This window comes from Pipra filicauda, unplaced genomic scaffold (assembly GCF_003945595.2).
Source record: "Pipra filicauda isolate LSUMZ 115617 unplaced genomic scaffold, ASM394559v2 scaffold233_size1220752_pilon, whole genome shotgun sequence".
Classification (NCBI taxonomy): domain Eukaryota; kingdom Metazoa; phylum Chordata; class Aves; order Passeriformes; family Pipridae; genus Pipra; species Pipra filicauda.
This window is the reverse complement of record NW_024104347.1, coordinates 294,537-319,630: the sequence shown is the minus strand read 5'-3', so window position 1 is coordinate 319,630 and position 25,094 is coordinate 294,537. Positions and strand designations below refer to the sequence as shown.

The 25,094-nt window shown below is 40.4% G+C and overlaps 1 protein-coding gene across 2 annotated transcripts in view; it reads left to right on the top strand.

Moving 5' to 3' along the window:
• ELMO1 (engulfment and cell motility 1) overlaps positions 1–25,094 on the top strand; it is a 317,291-nt gene that overhangs the window by 190,759 nt on the left and 101,438 nt on the right. For both annotated transcript variants that reach the window (XM_027729150.2, XM_027729149.2), the window contains exon 17: positions 20,367–20,503. In XM_027729150.2, coding sequence (XP_027584951.1) covers positions 20,367–20,503 — 137 coding nt within the window. The remainder of the gene's footprint in view (positions 1–20,366; positions 20,504–25,094) is intronic.

Genomic DNA, 25,094 nt, shown 5'->3' with positions numbered 1-25,094 from the left:
TAGTTGTAGAGAGTGATGAGGTCTCCCCTGAGCTTTCTCTTCCCCAGGCTAAACAGCCCCAGCTCCTTCAGCCTCTCCTCATAGGACCTGTGCTAAAGTCCCTTCACCAGCCTTTTTGCTCTTCTCTGGACCTGCTCCAGCACCTCAATATCCTTCCTGAACTGAGGGGCCCAGAACTGGACACAGTACTCCAGGTGTGGCCTCACCAGCGCTGTACTCAGGGGAAGTACAGGGGAAGAATCTCTTCCCTGGTCCTGCTGGCCACACTGTTCCTGATCCAGGCCAGGATGCCATTGGCCTTCTTGGCCACCTGGACACACTGCTGGTTCATGTTTACCTTCCTGTCAGTCCAAACTCCCAGGTCCCTTTCTGCCTGGCTGCTCTCCAGCCACTCTGTGCCCAGTCTGTAGCGCTGCAGGGGGTTGTTGTGGCCAAAGCGCAGGACTCGGCACTTGGCCTTGTTGAACCTCATCCCATTGGAATCAGACCATCTCTCCAACTTGTCCAGGTCCCTCTGAAGAGCCCTCCTGCCTTCCAGCAGATCAACACTCCCCCCCAACTTGGTGTCATCTGCAAATCTGCTAACGGTGCACTCAATCCCCTCATCCAGATCATCAATAAAGGTATTAAACAGAACTGTGCCCAACTCTGATCCCTGGGGGACACCACTAATGACCGGCCACCAACTGGATGCAGCACCATTCAGCACCACTCTCTGGGCCTGGCCCTCCAGACAGTTCTTAACCCAGCACAGAGTGCCCCTGTCCAAGCCATGGGCTGCCAGCTTTTCCAGGAGTGTGCTATGGGAGACAGTGTCAAAGGCTTTGCTGAAGTCTGGATAGACCACATCAACAGCCTTCCCCTCATCCCCCAGGCGGGTCACCTGATCATAAAAGGAGATCAGGTTGGTCAGACAGGACCTACCCTTCCTAAATCTCTGCTAGCTGGGTCTGATCCCTTGTCCATCCTGTAAGTGCTGTGTGATTGCACTTAGGATGATCTGCTCCATAACCTTCCAGGCACTGGGGTCAGACTGACAGGCCTGTAGTTTCCTGGGTCCTCCTTGTAGCCCTTTTTGTGGATCAACGTGACAGTCACCACCTTCCAATCATCTGGGACCTCCCCAGTGAGCCAGATGATGGAGAGTGGCTTGGCGAGCTCTTACGCCAGCTCCCTCATCACCCTAGGATGGATCCCATCTGGTCCCTTAGACTTGTGAGGATCCAAGTAGCTCAGCAGGTCACTAGCTGTTTCCTTCTGGATTACAGGGGGGCTTTTTGGCTTCCTGTCTCTGTCTACAGCTCTGGAAGCCAGTTGTCCTGAGGACAACCTGTCTTACTGTTGAAAACTGAGGCAAAGAAGGTGTTAATTACCTCAGCCTTTTCCTCATCTTTGGTGGCTGTGTTCCCCGCCATATCCAACAAAGAATGGAGGTTTTCCTTGCCCCTCCTTTTGCTGTTGATGTATTTGTAGAAGCACTTCTTGTTATCCTTAACAGAAGTGGCTAGATTGAGTTCAAATTGTGCCTTTGTCTCTCTAATTTTCTTTCTACATGACCTAACTATATTCCTAAACTCTTCCTGAGTAGCCAGCCCTTTCCTCCGTAGATGATAAGCTCTCTTTTTTCCCCTCATTTCCTTTAAAATCTCCCTGTTCAGCCAGGCTGGCCGTCTTCCCCGCCAGCTTGCATTTCGGCACACTGGGACAGCCTGCTCCTGTGCTTTCAAGACTTGCTTCTTGAAGCATGTCCATCCCTCCTGGACCCCTTTGTTTTCGAGGGCTGTTTCCCAAGGTACCCTCTGAATCAGTCTTGTGATTAAGCTGAAATCTGCCCTCCAGAAGTCCAGGGTAGAAGTTTTATCGATGGCCCTCTTTGAGTCCCTGAGTATCGAAAACTCTATTATTTCATGGTCACCATGAAATAATAGACCACTAACCACCACATCTCCCACCAGCCCCTCACTGTTTGTGAACAGCAGGTCTAGCGGGGCCCCATCCCTGGTAGGCTCATTTACCAGCTGGAGCAGGAAATTATCCTCCATACACTCTAGGAATCTCCTAGACTGCCTCTTCTCCGCTGTGTGGAGTTCCCAGCACACATCCGGCAGGTTAAAGTCGCCCACAAGAACAAGGGCTGGTGATTTTGAGATATCCGCCAGCTGCTTATAGAATAATTCATCACCCTCATCATCCTGATTGGGTGGTCTGTAACAGACTCCCACCAGGATGTCAGCCTTGTTGGCCTTCCCCCTGATTCTGATCCACAGGCACTCATCCTTATTGTTACTGACTTCAAGTTCTACAGAGTCAAGAGACTCTCTAACATACAGAGCCACCCCTCCACCTCTGCTACCTTGCCAGTCCCTTCTGAAGAGCTTGTAGCCATCCATGGCAGCACTCCAGTCATGCGAATCATCCCACTACACTTCTGTGTTGGCGACCACATCATAGCTTTCCTTTGACTTTGACAGTACCTGGGCTACTTTAATAAAAAAACATCCCTCACATGTGCCAGTGCTGCACTTTTCAGCCAGACCAACTAGCTGCCTGCTCTGCATATGTAGCATCTAATGGAGTTTGACCTGCACGTAACTGAGAGACTTATTTTAGGTGTGATAATAGCCAACTGTCACAAAATGTTACCTGTTACTGGTTCTGTGCCTTCAGAGCACTTGCAAAATTGCAGGTACCAGTACTCGTGTGATTCAAGAGCCTATGTGTTCTTATGCACTTGCCTTTAGATGATATTCATGTTAAAATAAAATTGCTACGATCTCTCAGGAGAGGAGATTCCAGCCAAGCACAAAGGCTTGGGATGAGTGTCAGGAGCCCTTCCAGCATGTTCCTCCTGTGGAAATAGGCACAGTACGATGGAGATCCAGTGTCTCAAAAAGGCACTGATGGTGAGGCCTGATTTATCATGGAAATAAGGGTCACTGCAAATTTCTGTGGTTTTACTTATGCCTTCTGGTATTATGAATAGACTAATACTACTGTTTTTGAGGAGTAGAGATTATCGTTACATTCTGCATCCCTGCTTCAATTTCATTCAATCTCATCGAAAGGGAGTTGTAGTCATCTGACAGGAAGTTTGTGTTCTGGGCAGGTCTTTGCAGTTAGTTTTAAATTGTGTGACCCATATGTCTTTTTGAGGAAGAGACTTCTTTCCACCCTTGAATTTGGTAAATCCTTTGAGAGTTTACTGTCCTTTTCTAGACTACCTGATAGGATTAATAAAGTAAGTAAAATGCACTAGTAAATATTTAGCTTTTGTACAGTATTTGGTCATGTGCATCTATTTAAAAATAAGAAAAACAGAAGAAAATTCAAGCACAGCCAGTTCTCCATCTCTCTCTGAAGGAACTCTGGCTCTTCTCGATCAAATTCAGGAAGGTTTGTTCCAGGGTAGTTTTGGTTTTATAGTATTACCTACAGGTAAGATGCACCTTTTTATGTTATTCTAAAAGAGGCAAAGTTTGTTAAGAGAAGTAATTTTGGGGGGGGTTAATGGATACAAGGGGGGGAGAATTTTTTCCAAAAGATTGCCACATTTTTCTGATTGTATCAGAAACGAAAGGAAATACTCCCAAGTGTGCAAGCTCTTCCTTAATCCTGGAAGTGGTTGTTCATCTTTGACAAACACCAGTTGGTTTATACAATTGTCCCACTGCTCTTCCTCTGTTTGCATATTAGACATCTGACAGCTCTGTTAGTGCAGGTTGGAAGAGACCACTTTGGAAGGTCAGTAATGAGAGAGAAAGGCATGCACACATACACACACCCCACCTGGAGTCCTGCATCCAGCCAGGGGTCCCCAGCACAGGAAGGATGTTCACCTGTTGGAGCAAGTCTAGAGGAGGCCACCAAGATGATCAGAGGGATGGAGCACCTCTCCTCTGAGGAAAGGCTGAGAGAATTGTGTTGTTCAACCTGGAGAAGGGAAGGCTTCAGGGTGACCTAATTGTAGCCTCCTGAAGGGAGCCTACAAGAAAGATTGAAAGAGACGTTTTTTACAAGGGCATGTAGTGACAGGACAAGGGGGAATGGATTCAAACTAAAAGAGGGTAGGTTTAGATTAGATATTTGGAGGAAGTTCTTTGATGTGAGGGTGGCGAGGCACTGGAATAGGTTGCCCAGAGAAGTTGTGCATACCCCATCCCTGGAAGTGTTCAAGGCCAGGCTGGATGGAGCTCTGAGCAACCTGGTATAGTGATAGGTGTCCCTGCCCTTGGCAGGGGGATTGGAACTAGATTGTCTTTAAGGTCCCTTCCAATACAAGCCATTCTATGCTATGATTATTTTGGTGAAGCTTGAGTCATTAATGCCTGGCTCATTGTTATCCAACAAAGTTTACCAAATTGCAGGAATACTAATAGAACTTCTCTGCCGTGACTCATGCAAAATGATCAGAACCATTCATAATAAAAAATAGCCTAGAAGATATTTCAAAATAATAAAATATAAACTTCTCCTGTGATATAAATAGTCTTTTTATAGTCGGGTTTTTTTATAGTCTCACCAATAAATGTCTCAAAGCTAAAATACTTCTCATGGAGATGTGGGTCTATGATAAATTAGGGAGATTTATCACAGAGGCATGTATTGGACCGCTCCACTTAGTTCTGCCTTTGGATCAGAGTTAGTTTGCTCACCTCATGGTTCTTCTGGAAATGTTCAAACTAAGCAGGTGTTATTTTACACTCTTAAAAAGCAGGTTCCCTATTTCTGGCTTTAAAAGGTTGCTTTCTATAAAGTGAAATTTGGGTAACTCCTAGCTTAGTTTGACAAGAGTTTTAGGGCAATTGGAGAAGTGTAATGACCCTTAGCAGCAACATTGTTCAGCATGGGGAAGGTGAAGATTTGTAGGCAGTGAACAGTATATTTACAGCACAATTAAAGAATCTTGTTTCTGATAGATTCAGTACTAGATGTGGCAGTACCATCATTATGCAGTACATGGCTGGGGTTAACAATTCCCTGCGTTTATGTAATTTAGAGATTTACTCAAAAATAAAGCACCAACTTTCAAAAACTGTTATTTAAATGAGCAGTGACTATTAAGACTTTCTGCAGTAATTTATCAGAGATAAGCTCTTTTATAGGAAAATCTCAGTCATCTATTCAGTAATACTGAGTAATCCATTTAATAGTAAAACCCATTGTGCCTCATTTCTATCTACCTGTTCTTTTCCTATCTGTGTAAGTGTAAGATGGAGTTGACTTTTACGCCACCTTGCTGGAGCAATGGAGAGACGATTTGTTAGAATAGCTGAGTGTTCCACCTCCTGTCAAGACTGAATTGAATTATGAGTGCCCAGGGCAAAGTTGTTACTAAGATACTGGTAGATTTATCATGACAAGTGATATATATTAGAGCATCTGAATAATCACTCTCAGAGGAACAAAGGAAATATTAACCCTATTTTATACTCAAAGAAACTGAGTTGTGTGGTATGATTCTTACGCTAGTGAGGAAAACTCGAATCAGTTCAGTCCCAGCTGATATGTTCTGATCCATAGATGAGGAGCAAAACCTACTGAAGGCAATGCTGTTTTTAGTCCACCTCTACATTACAGAGAAGATGTTAGCTTTGTTGCAAAATGTTAGAGTGTATTGTAGTGTTTACTTGAAATTCCAGCCACTTCACCTAAGAGCACAAAGTTAGGAAATCTTTACATATTGAGGCTTTCAAAGACGATTACATGAGAAAAGTAGTTGAAACTGGGAAAGGAAAAAAAGTAACAATGCAATATTTATAGTTGTTATGAAACTGCCAGAAAGAGTGTATGAGTACAGGGCAAATTCCTTAGTTTACTTTCCAGTTTTGTACATTTATAAGCGTACATAATTATTGTTCAATAAGATGGCAATGTCATAATGATTGTTGAAATGTTTTGAATTGTCCCTGAGTTTTCTAATGCTTACTCTAACTGATGATGTAACACCATCATTAGTGCAGTTTAATTTCCAATAACAAATTACAAATGTTTAAATAAAAAGAATTTCTGGCATTGTGCAGAATGAGTAACTTCTATTCTTGAAAGGTAGGGGGGGGGTTGTGTATACCTTTTATGGTCAGTACATTTTCTTACTGTACATTCAGTAAGTCAACATTACTTAAATTAAGGTAGAGAAAATTAATGCAGCAGTTCCATAATATCCAGACACTAAAGGGTATCTGGCCTAAGTCTAATGATGTAAATGCAGAAAACAGCACTACTGCAGAACTGAAAAGGAGGGGTTAGAACTGGATCACTGTAGCTAGCCACATCATCTGTTCCCGTTCATGGATTTACTGAACTATATCCTTATACAAATTACTCTTTTTCTCATGCATGAGAGGGTTAGAAGCCTTTTCATTTCCAGCCTAAATATGTTCAGAATTAGTTTAAACCTGTTTATCTTTGTGTCAAATTTATTCTTTATTTAACAGCTCTTCTCTTTCTGTTTCTCTCCTCTCCCCCATGTATTTATATTATTTGATTTCAGCCTTCATCCTGCTAGATTAAACCGACATAGACATTTCAATCCATTCCAATACCATTCTCCATTTGCTGACCATTTTAGGAGCCCTTTCTTCCGTGTTCTCATTTAAGTCCCTGTATCTTGCATATGGGTGCCCAGAACTGCAGGTGTTATTCCATTTTGTGTAACTACCAGTGCCTTGTATCACATCTTTTTTGTGCTTCGCTACCCTTGCTAGAAATTTCTCACTGTTTATGTTTTAGGATTACTGTTGCTTTTCTTGGGACCTTTGTCACAATGATGACTCTGTATACAAGTTGTCGTTTTTTTGCTCTTTTTTTTCTAACTGGTAAGTCTCAGATTAGAGCAGAAATCCCTTTTATTACTCAAAATCCTTTCAGTGTCTTAGTGTCCAGTGTCATACCATTCTGATTTCTGATTTCTCCAGGTCTCCAAGTGCTTCCTTTATGACCCTCTGATCTTCCCTTCCCATCAGCAGCTTTTGGGCTCCAGCAAATTTTGTGGAGGTACTCTTGGATTTTTGTGCCAAAGTCATTAATGAAAATCTGGAGTCTGAGACTGACTTTTGAGACATTCTAGCAGTACTGCCCTTAGCTTGATACCTCCCCTTTCCTTTTTGTCATTTCCATATGTGGCCAACACCTCACCCACACTGATTCTTGTATCAAATCTTATTTTGTCCAGATGAATTACTGATTTTCTGTCTGGCACGCATAGTTATATCAAAATATTTTTCTTAAATCAAGTCAGATGCAGAAGAACTAATCTGTCTGCTGTGCAGATAAAGCCTACCACATTTCACACATGAGAAACAGTAGTTATTTTATCAAAGATTATATGAATCAGACTTGATCTTTTCTTGGTAAGCCTGTGCAGTATTTATTCCAGTCTATTCACCTCAATATGTTCTTACTTTCTTTCAAAATTTGTTCTGAAGCTGTGCCTGCTCTTGAGATCAGCCCTGAGAATAACCAATTTCACTTTTCCCTCCTCTCTTTATTAAGTATAATCCTTGTGTTTGCTTTTGTATTCTTCTTGCATGACAAATTTATTTAAAATCTGCCTTTCTTGCAAGGACAGAGGAGATGGACTTCATGAGATGGAGTAGGAAGGGTGCTTTATGGTGAAGGAAGGGGCCTGTTTTAAGAAAGGTAATGTTTAACATAAAGCAGATTCTCTTGAAGATTTTACAGTAATGTTTGGCACATAGTTGGGGTACTTTTATGTGGGTAGCTGTGAAAACTTAAGCTTGAGACCTAAAGTCTTTACGAGGGCATGAAGAAACTGTGGCTGTTTACATGTTGAAACACCAAACTGGGGGACTGAACTGTCAGCGTGACAGGAGCGAGGTCTGCTGCTACCCATTCTCTGGGCCCAGGGGGTGCCAGGCCAGGCACCATGGCAGGGTTACAGCACAGAAACATGCCATCACCCAGGTGGCTTTGTGTCCCCAACCATGTGTCTGTGTTGCTTCTTCTGGGAGGTGGCAGAAATCCCTTCCTCTGCTCAGGCAGCAGAGACACCTGTTTTGGGCTTGGACTGGAGCACAGCAAGGGAGTACAGCTTCAGCTGGGATGCCACTTGTACTGTCAAAAACCACTGATAGCTTGAACTTGCATCTTAAAAGCCTTTACTGTGCTGATTTTACTTTCAAAGACATTTCCCTCATGTCTTTCAGGCATGAGAAGGAAAAAAAAGTCTGTAAATTTTAGCTTCCTATTAAGGCTACTACGGTAAAGTGGAAACCCTTGCAATCGCATTGTCTGAGGAGGTGTTGACCTCTGAAATATTGATAGGTAACACAAGGAGAAATTAGTTGAGTCTATTTTAAATTAGTTCCATTTTAAGCTGGAACTCATCTGTGGCACTTTGGCAGTGGGAGTGGGATTGGTGCTAATGCTACATTTGGGCAGCAAGAGACAAAAAACCTGTAAAAAAAGGGAAGTAACGCGCTCAGACCCCATGACAGCCAGACACATACAGATACATGGAGCTTTTCGGCTGCAGGTTTTCTCTAGCAGGAGCAGAAATATTTACTATGACCAGGTTTTAGTTCTTCATGCTCAACAGCTTGCAACTGAGGACAGAGGATTTACATTTTCAGTTGAGCCATTCCTCCGATCTGCCATTTCTAAGTTTCTGGCCATTCGGGCTCAAGAGATACTTTGAGATATTGAACCAGGTCGGGATCCAGTTTAAAAATAATCCAAATACAATCCCTAAACCAAAACCACAGAGGTTTAGAATTCAATTCAGTTCAAACTCTCTATAATTCCTTGCTGGGAAAAAGTTTTGCCTGCTGAATTTTAATCTAACGTAGGAAAAGTTTCTACTACTTTTTGTAAGTTTAAATGGGAAGGAGTTGAAGTTTATTTTTCTCATAAAGTCAGTCTAGTGCTTCTTTTGCCTTAGTGATTTTGAAACCAACATATCTAACGTGTCCTATTGGCAATGGAGAAGTTTAGCTATTTTTTTCAAAACCATTGGAAATGTCAATTGTTTCTTGATGGTTGGTTTGGAAATGTTATTTCTGTAACTTGCTACAGTAGATTGGGAAACACTTTCCTTTTCCAGATGTATTACTTCACAGTTTTTAAATAGATGCTAATAACCTGTACATACAGATGTCACAGTTGGTCAGATTCAGTTGAGAGAAAATTGAAAAATGCTGTCTTAGGACATGATGGTATTTTTTTCAGATGAATTTATATAGTTTAGCTTGTGTTATGAACCAGTTTATTTTAATGAAAGCAAGGCCAGTACACTTGCCTCATATGCAATGTCTCTTGAGACATGACTGGGATAATGCTTTGTGAAAAAACAGCCAAGCAATAATCCTAAATTTTGAGAACCAATTTTAAACTGAAATGCAGAAGCAAAGAGAGATCTTATGTATACAAGATGACTTTCATTTTTCCTATCTGAAATTGCTAAGTGTCTGGAATGGGAGTAATAGGAGAGAATTTCTAAGAAGGTTAGTTTAGATCCTTTTTCAAATACACCCATAGTCCAACAGAGAAATTTCAGCTGAAGGGTTTTGCCTACTTTTTTTGTTGGTTTTGGTTCTGAGAAATCATTATTTTTGTCTTTGTATGTCTCTATTCTGTGATCCTCATGCATACAGACATATTTTTGGAGAGATTGATACTATACTTGGGAAAATAAGACCCTGAAGGAAAAATTAAGCAATTATTCATGGTCAGAGTGGAATAAAGTGATTGAAAAGATATAAATGTCTTCAGGAGCCTCAAGGCATGATGTAAAAATTACCTTATTCAATTCTTGTAGTCAACAAGGAGAAAACAAATAATGGATTTAAAATACAAAAGAGAAAATATATATATCAAATAACAATGACAACAACAAAACTAGAGACTAGATAAGTAATGGAACAAGCTGTCAGGGAATACTATGTGGTTATTGACACCAGAGACATTATACTTTAGACCAAATTTCCTCCTTATCGTCCTGTTTCTGATATTTTACAAAGACGTGATCTCAGCAAGTCTTAATGTGTTTTCTGGGCCTCTTTCCTCTCCCTGTCTCCCATGTATTCACTTCATTTATACTCAAGGGCTTGTTATCTCCCAGCGTTCTGCAGGCTTTTTATCTCCCAGGATCCTGCAGGCTTTTTATCTCCCAGCATCATGAGGAGAGAATCTGTACTACTTCACATATCCTGTTCTAGGTGATTCTCTAAGCTTCTTTAGAAACTAAAAGGTTTGGAGTTATAATGAATTATATCTGTTAATATACAATGCAAATGCCCTAGGATATAGAGCAGGAATTAATTTTAAAATGTTTGCACTCTCTAAAACATCTTTCATCAAGCAACCTGTTTTCCAGACTAAAATACAATGTTTTTAAGATACTATTTTTTTACAGTAAGATGACTGAAATGCTGGTTCAATGTTTTAGCTTATAAAGAAGAGGAATAACATAAAGTAGGGCAATTTTACAGCCTAATTAAACATTTCTAAAACATAACTTTTGATGGCAGTAGTTCTGCCTATCCAAAACTATGCTCTGTCAGCTGTAGTTGAATAGTTTTGTATTGGTGTATGAAGTAAAAAACTCCATGAGAGTAACTTATGAGCAGAATGTGCCACTTGGAAACGTGTTGTTTAAATAGCTTCTCCTGTTAAGCCTGTGGTCTTATTAACTTGATTTTCTGCTTGCCTTTCAAGAGATTAAGTTTGACATCTGAAGAGTTAGTGTTAACTACTGTCCTAGAGATTGATTAATGTTCACAAAGCCCTTTGGACATGCTTGGCAGTTACTCAGTTTGTTATGGCGATGATCTTGGATAAATACACTAACAAGCACTAAGGTTCAATGTTTCCTGAGCAGCTTGCACCCTGCCACATCACTGTTTTCCTTTTCTGTGAGTAGCAATTACTCACTTTGGTCTGTGTTAAAAGAGTATGCTTCAGCAGTTTTATTTTTATTCTGTCAGTCTGACTTTGGGACTCTAGCCCAGATCGTTAAAAACATAATTTACAGATTAAGACAATTTGTAAGGAGAGAAAATAATTTAGGTGGTTGCGGTTAGATAACTAAGGTGCAGTTTTCATGATGAGTTCATGACCTTTGCCTCACCAAGTCTAGCTGGGTTCCAAGAGAGATTGTATTCACAAGGAGTGGGAAGATTGGTGTTTCCCCCACAGACCACAATGTTTTTGCTGCTGTGCTTACCACTGCTGGTTGCCCATGGCAGACCAAGAATGGAATAGCAAGTGGGCTGTAGACATGCTAGGGGGTGTTCCCAGCCTGGGGTGTATTGCACAAGATTTTGCCACTGACCAGTTTCTTCTTGCTCACATTTTACTTTCACAAAGTGGGGGGAAAAGATGTTATTTGGCAATTTGGTTCATGTATGTATAAATATGCATCTTTTAAAGGAGATACACAGTTTGTAGAGATGCAGAAGGGGAGGGAGGAGAGGTGTAAGAGCTAAGGTGGGTTGTTCTATGTGGAGCTGTAGTAGTGGTGGTACTACACATATTTTCAAAAAAGTCAGGGACAGCTAGTAGGTGTGTGCATCCCGGTTCTTGAGCAAGCATTGTAGTTTCAGCATAGCTCAGAACCAGATCTGATGTGAAAAATGAGTTGCCATTTGCTCTAGGATGTGTGATACAGTGAATTCCCTCACCTTAATACAGACAATCTTTTTTTTCTTTTATTATTGCTATTGGTGTCGTTTCCCTCTTTGACTCAGTCTGTTACTTTGTTTGGCATATTATCTGGAATTGATTCAAAGCAAGTGGTTGAATTTGGAGTGCTTTTGTTCTGTTTCATTTTCTGTAATGGCAGAGGAGCTGGGTGAGTTTAGCTCACTTTCTAGGTAGCTGGAAGTTTGTCCTCACAGCTTTCACACTTTGGAAGCTGGCCTGACTGCTTAGGCAGAGGTATCAGGCAGCCAGCGTGTCTCATACCACACCATGGGGACACTGAAGGTAGCCTAACAGCCTGTCACAAAAGTGCACCAAAGGAGGCATCTCATATACAGACACCCTTTGTGTGAGTACAGAGGGTTTGTGCCAGGTCTGCATGGGTAATTCAGTTGTAGCCTTTTTTTTTTCTAATAGAAGAATGCCTTGGTACCAGGAAAAAGATTATTTTCCTCCCTGACTTGACTGTTGGTTTGTTGGCTTCTCCATCTGCTCATTCGGGTTTTTTTCCCTTGCAGTTGTCCTGATGTTGCTTACTTGTAAGATCAAATATCCCCAAAAATATGTTCTTTCCACTAGTTGTCTTACACAAAAGTGTAACCACATAGTTTCTTTCTGATTTTAATGCATAGGTCTGTGTGAGGGAGCAGGGAATGGAAGCTGCTTAGGTAGCAAGGAGGGACCTAAAACAATCTGTAGATTTCCCAGGTTACTGTTGGCAGTGTTTTTCCTGCAGGTTTTTGTAGACTTCTTTAAGTTTTGCTTACAGATGGAGCCTTAGCCAGCCTACTTAAAGCAGAGTTAATTTTAAGTGACCATTCCTCTCTTGTGAACCGAAACATCATGGTCTGTATTTCAAATAATAGCCAGAGTATATTCTTGGTGAAGTATCTCACAGAAGGTCTTTGGAGAGGCATGAGTTATAACCTGTAATGCAGTCTATGTAACTTTCTAATAAAGAAAATGAGTAATTAGAAGTAAGTGTGTGCTTTTTAGCAAAAATCCCTTCAGGAGGAGAAGCAATAAGCTGGTGCTCTAGAAGAGTCAGAGTAAAAAGGAAAAAGACAACAATCCTGTCATGAAAGGCAGTTTCTCACTGTACTGATTTTGAGAGGGACATCGAGGAGATGCACAAGCAAAGACAGAACAAGTGTCCACTTCTGCACCCAAAAACTTCTGACCCCAGCCCTCAGAGTTCTGTGTCTGAGGTGCTGCAACAGTTATTAGAACATGTGCCAGAATATAGCATTTAGCAATAAACTTTGCCAATAGGTATTGTAGGGCTAGAAAGAGTGGTTACACAGTGTGACTGCCTTTATGCTAGTCTTTATAAACACCTACCTCCCCCGTTGCTACTCTCATTCTTCCTGATATGACTGGAGATACGGTTAAGCCTAGTTTCTCTGAGAGCTTAGGAGAGAAAGGATGCAACAGGTAAAGGAACAGAGTATCAACATGCAGCAGATGTGATAAGATGCTTCCATTGGTCTGAGCTTAACTGGCCTTCTGTCAGTGACACTATTTCTGTTGGACTTCAAGCAGACAGTCTGTTGGCTTAGAAATTGTCAAAAATGCTTCTTTATATGATGGTTTGGTTCAGGTTTTTTAAGCTTTCACATAGCCATCATTGCTTTGTGTGCTTTGCAAGATGTCAGGAACCTGATACGAACCTGACAGAGCAGCAGCATTATCTTTTGTAAGAAGGTTTTGCATAGTGTGTTTATTTGTTAAACAGTTGTCTGTAGATTCTGCTTTATATGTGTACTTCCCTCTTGTTCTATATGTTTGCTAGAAGTGACCATAAAGACTTCATAGTCCCTAAGCAAATTTATCGCATTAATCAATTAACATTTTGATGATCTTAAAGGTCTTTTCCAACCTAGATAAATCTATGATTCTGTATTGTTATTCAGGGATACTGTAAATATGCCAGAGCATAATTGCAGATCTATGCATGCCGATCTATGTTTTTTTTCCCCCAAAAGACTTTTTTTTGGTATGATGAATACAAGCACTTGTTTTTTCATACCATTTCCACTCTCAAGGATTTTTCTCCTAGAAGTGCATGGCTAATTTGTATGAAGTGCTCCCTCACCTCTGAAGACAATACTCCAATTTATCCATCAGGTTTTAAAACTACATTTTCTTGTTGTTATTGATCACTGCTTTTTTAATACTGGGAGTAGTGAAGGAATGAAGAGGGAGGCAGAGTACTTTCCTGTTGCCCAACAGTGTGCTGTGACAGATTGTAGAGACAGTTCAGATTTATTTATAACTGGCACCTGTTTTGTCAGAAATAAAAATAGGCTGCTTTTGAAAGAGATGGGGTACCCTTATCAGCACGATACTGACTCTTTGTAATCTTTGTCATTTCCTTGTTGCATTTAAAAGCCTTTTTGGGAACACTTCTCTTTGCATTTTGGCTTTCTGTTTGCTTTTCCAAACCATAGTGTTCAGTCTTCAGGTCTATTCTAAGCAGGAGAGGTGCAGTGAGGTCTCTCTATTTACTGAGAGTTGCAAAAGGAGTTATCCTTACAAAGTCAGCCTACCTGTGTGGACACCCCTGTCTTCATTGCTTTCTTTCAGTTCACCATCAGCTCTGAATTGGCAGGGTGAATCTGCCAGGATATTGTTCTTCAGCTGTCTCCTTATTGCCACCTCTGAACTGCTGGATCTGTTGGTAGTGATAAGTGTGGGGCTTTATTGTCTTGTGCTGCAATAGTCAGGGTTCTTCTTCCAGCACTTTTATATGGGACAATGAGTGAGGTGAATTTTTAAATAGCGGCTTCTTCTTTTAATGATATTTTGGGGAGAGGAGATGTGTTTCTAACACAGCAGCAGTCATCTTCAAAATGAATCTGGGTGAGTTACTGCAGAGCTTGGGGCTCCATATGCCATGAACATCCTAGTCCTGAAACTTCATGGAATCCTTGTTTCTCATTGCATAGTAGAATTTATTCTCAGCCTTGAGAAAGCTTGCAGACTGTAGGAAGCCTTTTATATGTGCTTTTTTTTCCAGTTTCCCTCTATAGCTTCTTTATAAGTCTCATAGGTTCAGAGACATGGTGCCTTATGCTCTTATGAAGAGTTTGAGTTGGTAGTTTTTGCTGCACGTTTAACAATTTCATATTGTTTCTTTTCCAACTTAATATGGGATCAGGTAAGGGAAGACGTTGAATGTCTCTTGTAGCTCTATGTTGCTAGGTAATTTTGGTGGCTTTTGTTCTAATACCAGTGGAGTGTTCTAAAGACAACTTTTCCCTAGGAAAGAAAATTACATGATTTGCCTCAGTATTACTACTTCGTTATTGCACTGACATTGCTAGTGATCTTCCTTGCCTTAAATTACAGTTTCCCTATCACGTGCCAGAAAGGTAGCCAGAGGTTCAAATTATTACCAGCAGACTACAACAATCAGCAGTATAGATAACTTGGCAATCACTGTATTTCTGCAGTATTAGGTGTACTTTTTCCTATATGTTCTATGTGTTACTGAGAGAATTTTTGATTGTGTATAAAAATGGTCATGGCAGTAGTTATTTTTACTGTATTGCATCTTCAGGGAGAAGCATAAATTACAGTGCTTCTTCTCCTGAGAGCTAGTGAGAATTAGTTGCTCTTTGGTTCTTCTGTTACTGGCAAATAATAATCCCAGAGGAGGCTGTGCCAAGTGGAGGTGATATTTCCAAGGTCCATATTGCACCCTTCATTTGTGGATCTTGCTGCACTTCTGAAAGTGCAGTGGATCTTTCCACCCGCCTCCTCTCTGATCAAATATTATCATCTCCATTCTGTGAAACTGGGGAAAACAACTGAGGGGATAAATGACTCACCCGGAATTAAGCAGCAGCTCAGAAAAAGAAAGCACAGATCTCTCTGAAAATTCGATCCCATGGCTCCCAGGTAGCTTTCAGACAGGGAGATATATTTTTGAAGCCCTCTCTCCCTGGAACTTTGCAAACCAGTTTCCCAGGGCTCTGCATCACTGCATCCCTCATCTCAAAATCGTGCTGATGCTATTTCAGGATGCTTTTCTTGATGAGTTTCAGGCTGCACAAGATCTATTAATACCAACCCCAGCACAGAGGCTGACTCCTCACCACAGGTGTCTTGTCTGCCTCTAGGTTTGACAGCATTATTGCCAGGTGACCGTGTTTATATGGCTGACTGAATAATGTGATTGATTTAGGCTGCCTGCCTGTTTTTGAAATATTTGAGAATACGCAGCAACCTTATAACTTTTATTTATTGTCTACTTACTCAGATCTGTTTTCTACTTCTTCTTTGTAGACCGATTGTACGTCTGACATTTGTGAATGAGATGTCTCATTTGTGATTAGCAAATTATCTTTCATATACCTTCCCAATGTCATGGGTCCAAGCTTCAAATTTACAGAAGAATGACTCTTGAAGTCACCTCAGCTTGATCCCCCATAGGATCATGGATGGATTTTGAAAATTATGGTTTGGGTGGTTCCTAATTTCAAACATTCCCTTCATGATAGATATGGCTTTCATACTAGTACAACCTTTTTTGTTTCTTGAATTCAAGAACTTCACAACTGAGGTCAGAATACCCATATGCCATTTTAAAGAAGTGATGGGGATGAGTAGTATCAACACAGCAGTTTAGCAGGATTAGAAAGCAAGCAGAGTTTTCTTAAGATCAAGGGCAGTACCTTGCTTAAAGAGGTGTATTACTGTGTCTCTGCCTGCTCTTTTACCTTTAGGGGAAGGGAGAGCTTGTCTCTGTGTTACTCCCACGTATTCCACAAAACAAATTCTAAGATAAAAAAATCATATCTTTTTTTCCTCCTTTTAGTGGAAACTAATTATAGATATCTACACGTAGTCTACATTTAACGTGGGGGTAAAATGTCGTGAGTCCTTCCAGCTGTTAGCCAGTTTCTGTTGAACTAGTGGCCTTTTGTTCTTACTGATTTGGTCAGTGAGGTGACACGGCAGCCTGCTGTCTGGTCTGGCACACTGGTCCTTTCCTGGACTCTGTCCTGCATGTAGAAATCCCTGTTGTCCTATTCAGTTCACCATAGCAACTTTGAAGTTTAAATCTCTGTTGTACTTCAAGCCAAACACTTAGTGAAACATCACCACATAATTTGTGCCCTTTCAAGACAGGCTTATGCAAATATGCAAATACCTGACTGTTCTTGACACAGCTAAAAGAAATTCAACCCTGATGATGTTCTGTCTCATGGGAAAAGGTGTTTAGAGATGGGCTAAAAAATGAAAGTACAGCTCTTTTCTTCTTTCTCAATTGATTTACTTTTCCCTGTTGTTTTCTACTAATCCACAGCGGAACAAGGTAACGAGTCATATCTGTTTACTTCTCAAATAGTCTGGGGCATTTGAATGTCTTGTTGTAATTTAGGAAACAACTGACAGAATTGTGTTGGGTGGACTAAAAGTATACACTGAAGGAACCATATAAACTCCCAGGTAGAAATTAGCTTTTTTTTTTTCCCAGTGCAATTTAGAATGAGGAATGAACTAAATTTCTTCCTCTAAGTTCCAGCTATAGATCAGCTAGAAGCTGGAAGGACTACTTGTATCCTGAAAGGTGGCATATTGATCTACAGCTTCAAGAATGTGCCAAGAAAGGAAAATCAACAAGATCTTCACCTGATTTATGTAGGCCAGACATCTGTGACTTGCCTTTCGAAGGTGATCTCACAGAGGAGTAATTAAAACTTGATGATGAATAATCATGATGATTTGTGTCCCCACATTGCAGCCATGTGTATGTTTTTATGTGGTTATAAATTTGGTTAGTCCCTGCTTGTGAAAAAGAAGGTTAGAGAGTGCTGGACTTAAGGGCCAGAATTTTGCACGCAGCTCTTATGCAGAAGGTCTCCAAATATTTCTAAGGCTGGACCTCTGTTTCAGTTTAGAACTAGTCAAATTGCAAGTTAGTGAAAAAATAAATTCAAGTACTTTTTAATTAGTAAATTGAACAGCCTCTAAATTTACTCACTCTGCAGAGAGAGGCAGTCCTCTGATATTAAGGATATTAAAGCCTCTGACTTGGGGCTGGAGAGAGTGGACCAAGACAGCAGTTTGTAACTCAGTCTTACTCTGGTCTCAACACCATACCAGTAACACAGTACCGCCTTTTCCTTCATCCTCATCTCACCTGTCAAAAGGAGAAGGAAAGTATTGGGGCAAGGGTTACCTTTCATTAGATATTTTAACACTCCGAGCAGAACATAGATGTGACCAGAGCTGAAACCTGAAGATTTTACATTGAATTGTGTTAGTTTGTATTATTTTAGATGGAATTTTCATAGCATACAAAAAACTACCATGGAAGTAGACCATGGATTTTCTTCTTTGCTATCCGGATGAGTGAGAATTTTGAAGGAGCTGTTTATCATTTGGGTTTGAATTATTCCTAGGATTTGTTTTTTACTTTAAGACATTGATCCTGCTTTTTAACAGGCCTTTCTCCGTTTATATCAATAACAGTGATTTCTACTCTTCCATTTTGAGACTGAAAGCCATAAAACACAGTATGTTGCCTACTTATAAAAAAAAGGTGGGGGGAGGGGGCATCTCTGATTCTGCATGCAGAACAGTCAACACAGTAGATACAGTTTGAGGCTGATTATCATAAGGAGCATGAGTTAGAACCAGTGATCAATTTTCTGAGAATCCCTAGCCTTTGCATTAATTTTGATTTATTGATTTTTATGGGCAGGAGCAGTGAGAAACTCAGGCTTTGAGGAGGATCAGAAAGGCCAGTGCGTGTCGAGGGTTATTGCCTTGTTTCGTGCTGTGATTTATACAGTGAAGGTACTGGCTGCATTCTTCTGCTTGGTGTTATTTTATTTCTTCTCATCATTACAGTATTTCATGACTTAAAGACAAGTGCCCTCTGAGAATCTGTTCTGTTGTGTCTCCGACATTTTTACAAGCTGAAGGTCTGATTATTGGAAGTGCTGAGCCCTTGGAGCTCCAGTGGAGTGAATGGAAGCTGAAGGTGCTCTGAAAAACATGCTTGAGGCATTTTATTCTTTAAAAGCGATTGAGTGGTTCCTCTTAAACATAGGTCTCTGCTTTGACTAATTCCCCCTTGACTGCAAATCCTTTGAAGTAAATGGAGTTTACTTGATTACAATGAAACCTGTGCCCAAATTTAATTCCTGTCCTTGCCACATAGCTGAAGAATTGATTAGTAAATCTGACGTTAAAATTAAGATTCAAATTTGCAATTAAGCTTCCGAGTTTTGCTTTATAATTTTAATACTGAATGCTAGGAAAGATCAGAAAGCATTTTTCTTTGAGGGTTCAGGTGATTCTAAGCACAGTTCATGTTCCTATGGCAGAATTGCTGGTGCAGTAGAGGTAACTAAACACACTGAAAGGGCAGTTTTGTGTCTAGAGGAGGTACCAGGACCAAGTGTCTGCAGCTGGTGCAGGGAGTCAGCCTGCCTGAGCTATTCCCATTCTCTTGAAAAGAGTCTCTAATTCTCCAGTTCCACTGGGAGAAAGCAGATTCAGCCTCAGGAAAGAGTGATTTATCCCAGTGCTTGATAATTCTGCTGTTCTTGCAAAGGAGGAAGTTGCCTAAGCAGTGGCTGTTTGATCCTGAAGTAAGGGAAGATGATGTTGTTCAGGCATGTGAGTGACTTCTGCCAAGTTCAAAGGAGCACTCATGCAGAGGTGAAAGCTAAAGCTGAGAGATTTGGGGACTAGGTATATGAAGAAAGGCTTAATCAATTTTACTTTTTTTGTTATCTTTTTAAGAACATAAATAGGTAACCTACTCAGGTGTCCCTGCAAGTCACAGCAGAGTTTAAAGATTCTTTTCAGTTCTTAGCTAAAGCCACTTCTGTTCCCAGGTTGCTCATATGTGCCCGGAGGCCAGCATTTCTTTAGTCCTCAGTTTTTGAAAATTTATTCTTTGCTTCAGGAGACTCACAGCACACTCTTGCTTTTCCGTGATCCTCACTACAGTATTCTTTTTTTTTTTTTTCTTCCTCAAAGCCAGTATTTGATTAAAGGAAGTTTGTGTGTTGTTTTTTGGTTTTGTTTTTTTCCTTTTTGTTATTTCTGTCTCAGATAAGGGACAGATTATAGAAGATCCGTTGCTTTTGTTTCCAGTTATTTTCAAAGAACAAGTTTAATCAGTTACATTCTCATCTTTATGTCTGTCTAGATTTCTCTGGTTACCTTTGTGATATATTCATTAGTATGGTACATCATCTGCTATGCCAGGAGAGCTTCATATTTCAGTGTGTACATTGATCTAATACTATTTTGTGAGTGATAGGGTCTGGTGTTTGGTTTTCATCAGGCAAAATGGACCATACTGTTAGTAGTGGCAGAAGTTGTTTTGATGAGGAGATTTCTACTTTTTCCCTTTGTCCCTCTATCCTGGACTGAGCAGCAAAACTTGGCACAAACAAAAAACATTGAGAGACTACTCAGGCAAACAAGTAGTTGCTTCCTCTTGTTCTTGCTGTTGGTGTCTTACAGACAGGGTCTATACTGTGTTTTGTTGTCTTTAAGACTGTAGATCAAGGCTGGCTTTTCACGATGATGTTTTGACATCCCTTACTCCAAGAACTGGGATTTCACTCAGTTATGCTGTTTTTTAAATTTTGTGGCTGATTGTATTTTATGTTTATTTTTTGAAGCTCCTGCCTGTACATGTCTTATTCCACGCCCCCTTGTTTTTCTGTTTTTAGCCAGTGAGACCTGCAACGATTTCCATCCCATGTTCTTCACCCATGACAGATCGTTTGAGGAGTTCTTCTGTATCTGCATTCAGCTCTTGAACAAGACATGGAAGGAAATGAGGGCAACTTCAGAGGACTTTAACAAGGCAAGAAAAAGAGTGGGGTGGGAATAACTGGGTAGAATGATGAAACAAGACCATATATTCTCCCTAGAGGCACAGGGATTTACTAATTCCCATTCTGCTGAACGCTGTGGAGTTTTATCTGTTCGGATTCTTTGCCTATCAGAATGCCAGCGTTTAGAAAGTGGTGGTTAGGGAATGGGAGACAAAGGGAAGTTCATAGAACCTTTTCAGTCATATTGCACTGCAGACTATGAGACTACAATCCTGGCTTGAGGGGAAATTCTGCCTTTTTATGTTAGCAATATTATGCTGAAGTGCTGCAGCCTCCAAGGTTGTAAATAATGCAGAGAGAGTACTGCAGTGATAATTCTGTGCATCCCTTTCATTTCATGTGAGCACTAACAGGATAAAATATTCAAGAGTGGACACAATCATGACTGACTGCTGTGCAGTTTAGCCTGCTAAAACAAACAAAAAAACCCCAAACAACCAAACCCAAATAAATCGAATAAAAATCCAACCAAAATGCTCCTCAGTATCTCACCCTTTTTGTGGTAAGAATTCTGGAAGCTTCAGCCAATCTCCTCACCCTCAAAAAACCCATAAAGAGCAGGTCTGTCTTAATGGTCCTTAGACATCCTATTTTAACTGTCATGAGGCTGAACAGTATCTCTGACATTTTGTAAAAATGACAGACTCATGCTTTTGTGGCCATCTTTGTTGGGATCCTCTGACTGGATCTTCAGCTTCTTCCTTTGGAGATGTTGGTTGTAGAACTATTGGTTGAGAATGAAAAGTAAGACTGATTCTCTGTGTCAGCACGTGCCACAGAAGCGCCTTGAAGTCACCAGATTCAAATGTTATGTGAAAGCCAGTAAGAATGATCATGCCTAACTTCTAATTGGAACTGTCTGTTATCAAAGTGGTCTCAATGTCCATTTTCTTCTGCAGAGTGAAGGTGAATTCTTAAGTCATGGTGAGGAATAACCTTTGCTGAGTTCTTTCAGACAAGTTAGTTGGCAGCAGTACCAGAGCCCTGGCTAAAGAGAGAAAGGAGGTCCAAAGTGCATTCTGTTGTAGCTAGATGACCTAGAGGCTTGTTCTTGCATGGAATTTCTGAGACACTTCTCTTATCTAGTGATCTAGGAACACAGAAGGAGCAATAGCAAGATAATTCACTGAACGATGTAGGATTGTTGAAATCAAGAGCTTAAAAAAGCAACTCTTAAAAGACTACTTCATAATATGTAATTGTTTTAAATAAATGTATTAACAACTGCATGTTACTTACAGGCCTTCTGTCTGTAAACATGTAGACAAGTTGAAGGACTTGTCTACATAATTTCCTACAACTTGAGTTGAAATATTATTGGTAATTCTAGGGGATTCAGAAAAAGAATGATTTCGTTTCTGATAACAGCCCAGACCACCCTAAAAAGAAAACAAAGAAATTTACTTTGCTGTGTTAGGCATTGTTGTGGAGATTCATGGGAGATCAGGTAGGTTTTTTCTCTGATCTGACTAATTTGCTATTTGTGTTTTCTGTTACTGAAAAATTCTGCAACTTCACCCATCAGTTCTTTCGAGTTCAGCAAGATTGGCAGTAGGTCTTACTGCATGTGTCATTGAAGACACAGGAAACTCTGTGGGGCAAATCTGAAACATTTACCACCGGGCTATTATGATTTGTGTCTAGTGGTGGCACGATGGTGCATGGTCCTGGACCCAGGATCTCTGCCTGCAGAAATCGCTCTTGATTTTGTAACTGTTTTCATAAAGGGGAGGAAATGCTAAACTATTGAGACTCTCATTTCTAACAGTTCTGTAATTATTTTCTGTTTATCTAAATCCTTTTTTAGAGTCATAAGGAGATTTTTGCACTCTTACCCACTTCAAATGACATGTGGTGGGGATGTGTGTTACTCAGCTGATAAATGTCTAAAGGGATCTGTGAGTGAAGCAAACAATGTTGTTTTGTGGGCTTGTGAAGCACTTCAGGGTTTATGGGGGATGATAAGTTATATAGTGGTACCCAAGGTTTACCCATCTGCTTGGTGGGTGACGGCTGCCAGTGCCAATGGCTTTACCAAACTTAACACCACCATTTTTAATCCTTACCTGACAAGAGGCATTGGTGATCATTGCTCATTAGTACTCTATCTGCATCTTTCCTGTGTGCTAAGAGTACCTGTTTCTAGGCAGACACTTTTGAAAACTTGGCAGCCAAGGGCCATGTGGACCTGGGGAGCATTCAGCCCATACTTTCAGAAGTGAATGGGAAGAAAACAGACCTCACAAGATGCAGTAGCTTAGTTGCTGTGTGTAGGGATAGGTACAGTTTTGGAAGTATTTGTAACAGAAAGCTAGAACTGGTCTTGCTTAGGAAGACTGCAAAATGCCTTCTCAAATATGTTAGATTTTTTTTTCCCCTTCCTTCTACATTTCAGAGAAAGTCGCAGGGAGAAGCTATGAGCAAGCTCTCTCTCTCCCTGGTATGCACAGAGATAACATGTTTGCAGACATGTACAAGGCCTCCTTGGGCCAGAGAGGGTAGGGCAGGAGAGAGAGAAGATAGAAAAAGCCTTGGAGAAGGCGGAGCCTTGCCTTTTTTTCCCTGAGAGCCTGGTGTGCAGCATCATTAAGAAATGGTCCTTGCATCTGAAATAGACCTTTTTTTTTAATCCTTCCACTGCCTTGGCATTCTTGGGAAGAATACCTGCGTATGTTTTACCTTACACTGTGAAAAAAAAAATCTTCTATCTTCTCCATGTGTTACTATTTTTCAGTTTCAATAACTTGATTGTCATGGTAATGTATAAAACACCACTTTGTTATGGTTTACTACCCACCTGGCTGATGGGATCGTTCGTTTTATTCCTTCCTCCTTCCCTTCCTCCCCCAAAACCTCCAAAACAAATTTGGACACTCAGTATATTGGATGGTAAGTCTTGAGACCTGGAGATTTTGCCAAAAATCTAGACCACTTCCTTTGATCTTTAATCATACTTGAAGAAAAAGGGCTTTTAGCTTAGTTTTAAACTTTTGATTAATCACAATTGCTGTTATGTTAAGGGTCTGTAGGAGGTCTGTGTGCACATACAGAGATTTATTTCCTCCTCTCTTGCATTGGGGAATGACAGGCACTAAAAGAGGTGAGGTGATTGAATATTTCCCCTCAGGTTTTAGTACCTGTTCTCAAGGGTTTTTTAAACTACATATTAAGACTTTCTTTTGATGACAAAATGGCATACTGTGCCATCATGGTTCTTCAGTTCATGTTGTGGAGATTTCTTATAGATTTGTTCATTTATAAAGTTTCAAAAATAATTAAACCAGGACTTTGCTCATAGTTGGAAGAATTTTATGGTGTTTTAGTGAAACATTTATGATCTCATGCTTTGTTCAATTCTTATTGTAACAGACACATTTTGTGAGCTCTTGCATTAGAAAAACTCCTTTGATCTCTTGTGGTGATAGTATGATAACTGTCAGACCTAAAATCTTTATTGCAGTCTCTCTATATACTAGTAGATGTCTGAATAGAATAATTTAGACAGGCAGCTAAGCTTATATTATGCCTTTGTAACATTTTAAGACATACATAATTCATGTCTTGTGAGTTTCCTAGAGAAATTAAGATGCAGTTGTATAGAGAGACATGCAAGTGGCAACAATTCCATTTGAAACCTTTTTGTTTTTATATGAGCCTACAGATGATCAAAGGACACTTTATAAGTTCTGTCCTCCACACTCATTTGTGAGCAGAGAGCATGGTTTATGACTTTGAAAATATAATCTAGTCTCCAAGCTTTACATAATTCTACATGTTTTATTGCAGCAGAAGAAAGCGTTGTGTATTGATTTTTGGAGTCAGTGCTGACTGTAAGAAAGCTGGACTGAGTTATCTCTCACTCCAGCGTCTAGAAACCTTCATCACCATGCCCATTTAAATAGGTGCCCACCAGTCAGTTTTCCCTCACGCAGGGACCACCTACGCTCTGCTCAGGGTAATCAGGCTCTGCTGCCACACAGACTAAGAAGTACTTAAATTGATTCAGGGTTTATCGTTTATTTTTAATATGATGATAGGTGGAATTCAAAGTACCTGCCCCACAGTAAAATTCCCCCTGGGGCCAAATGAAAGCATGCTCCCAAAGAAAAATTTTTTATTGATCCCCACTAGTTGTTCTCAAATAAATGCACCTGTGTTGCCCTAATGAGGATTTAAATTGAGATCACTATCTTTTTAGTGATCTTGTTGTAAAATACACATATTGCTTCTTGGCGTACAAGGAGACAGCAAGTAGGACATTATGTAGGGGACAAGATTATCCTCTTAATTCTGGTTTCCAGAGATTTCAGTTGGCTGCTTTTTGTACATTTGAAGTTCACATGCTAATAGGAGGAAGGGTGAGCAAATGTGTTATTTTAATTGCAGGACCAGCCATAGCTTATCTTATTAGACCTGCAGAACAGTAGGAACAATTTGCTAATTCTGTACCTAGTGTAGTGCCATCTTAAAAAAGCACATTAAGAATAAAATAACTGCTCCCAGCCCCAGCGTGGAAGGAAAAACACAAAATTTTTTTACTCACCTGGGAAAGTGTTGAAG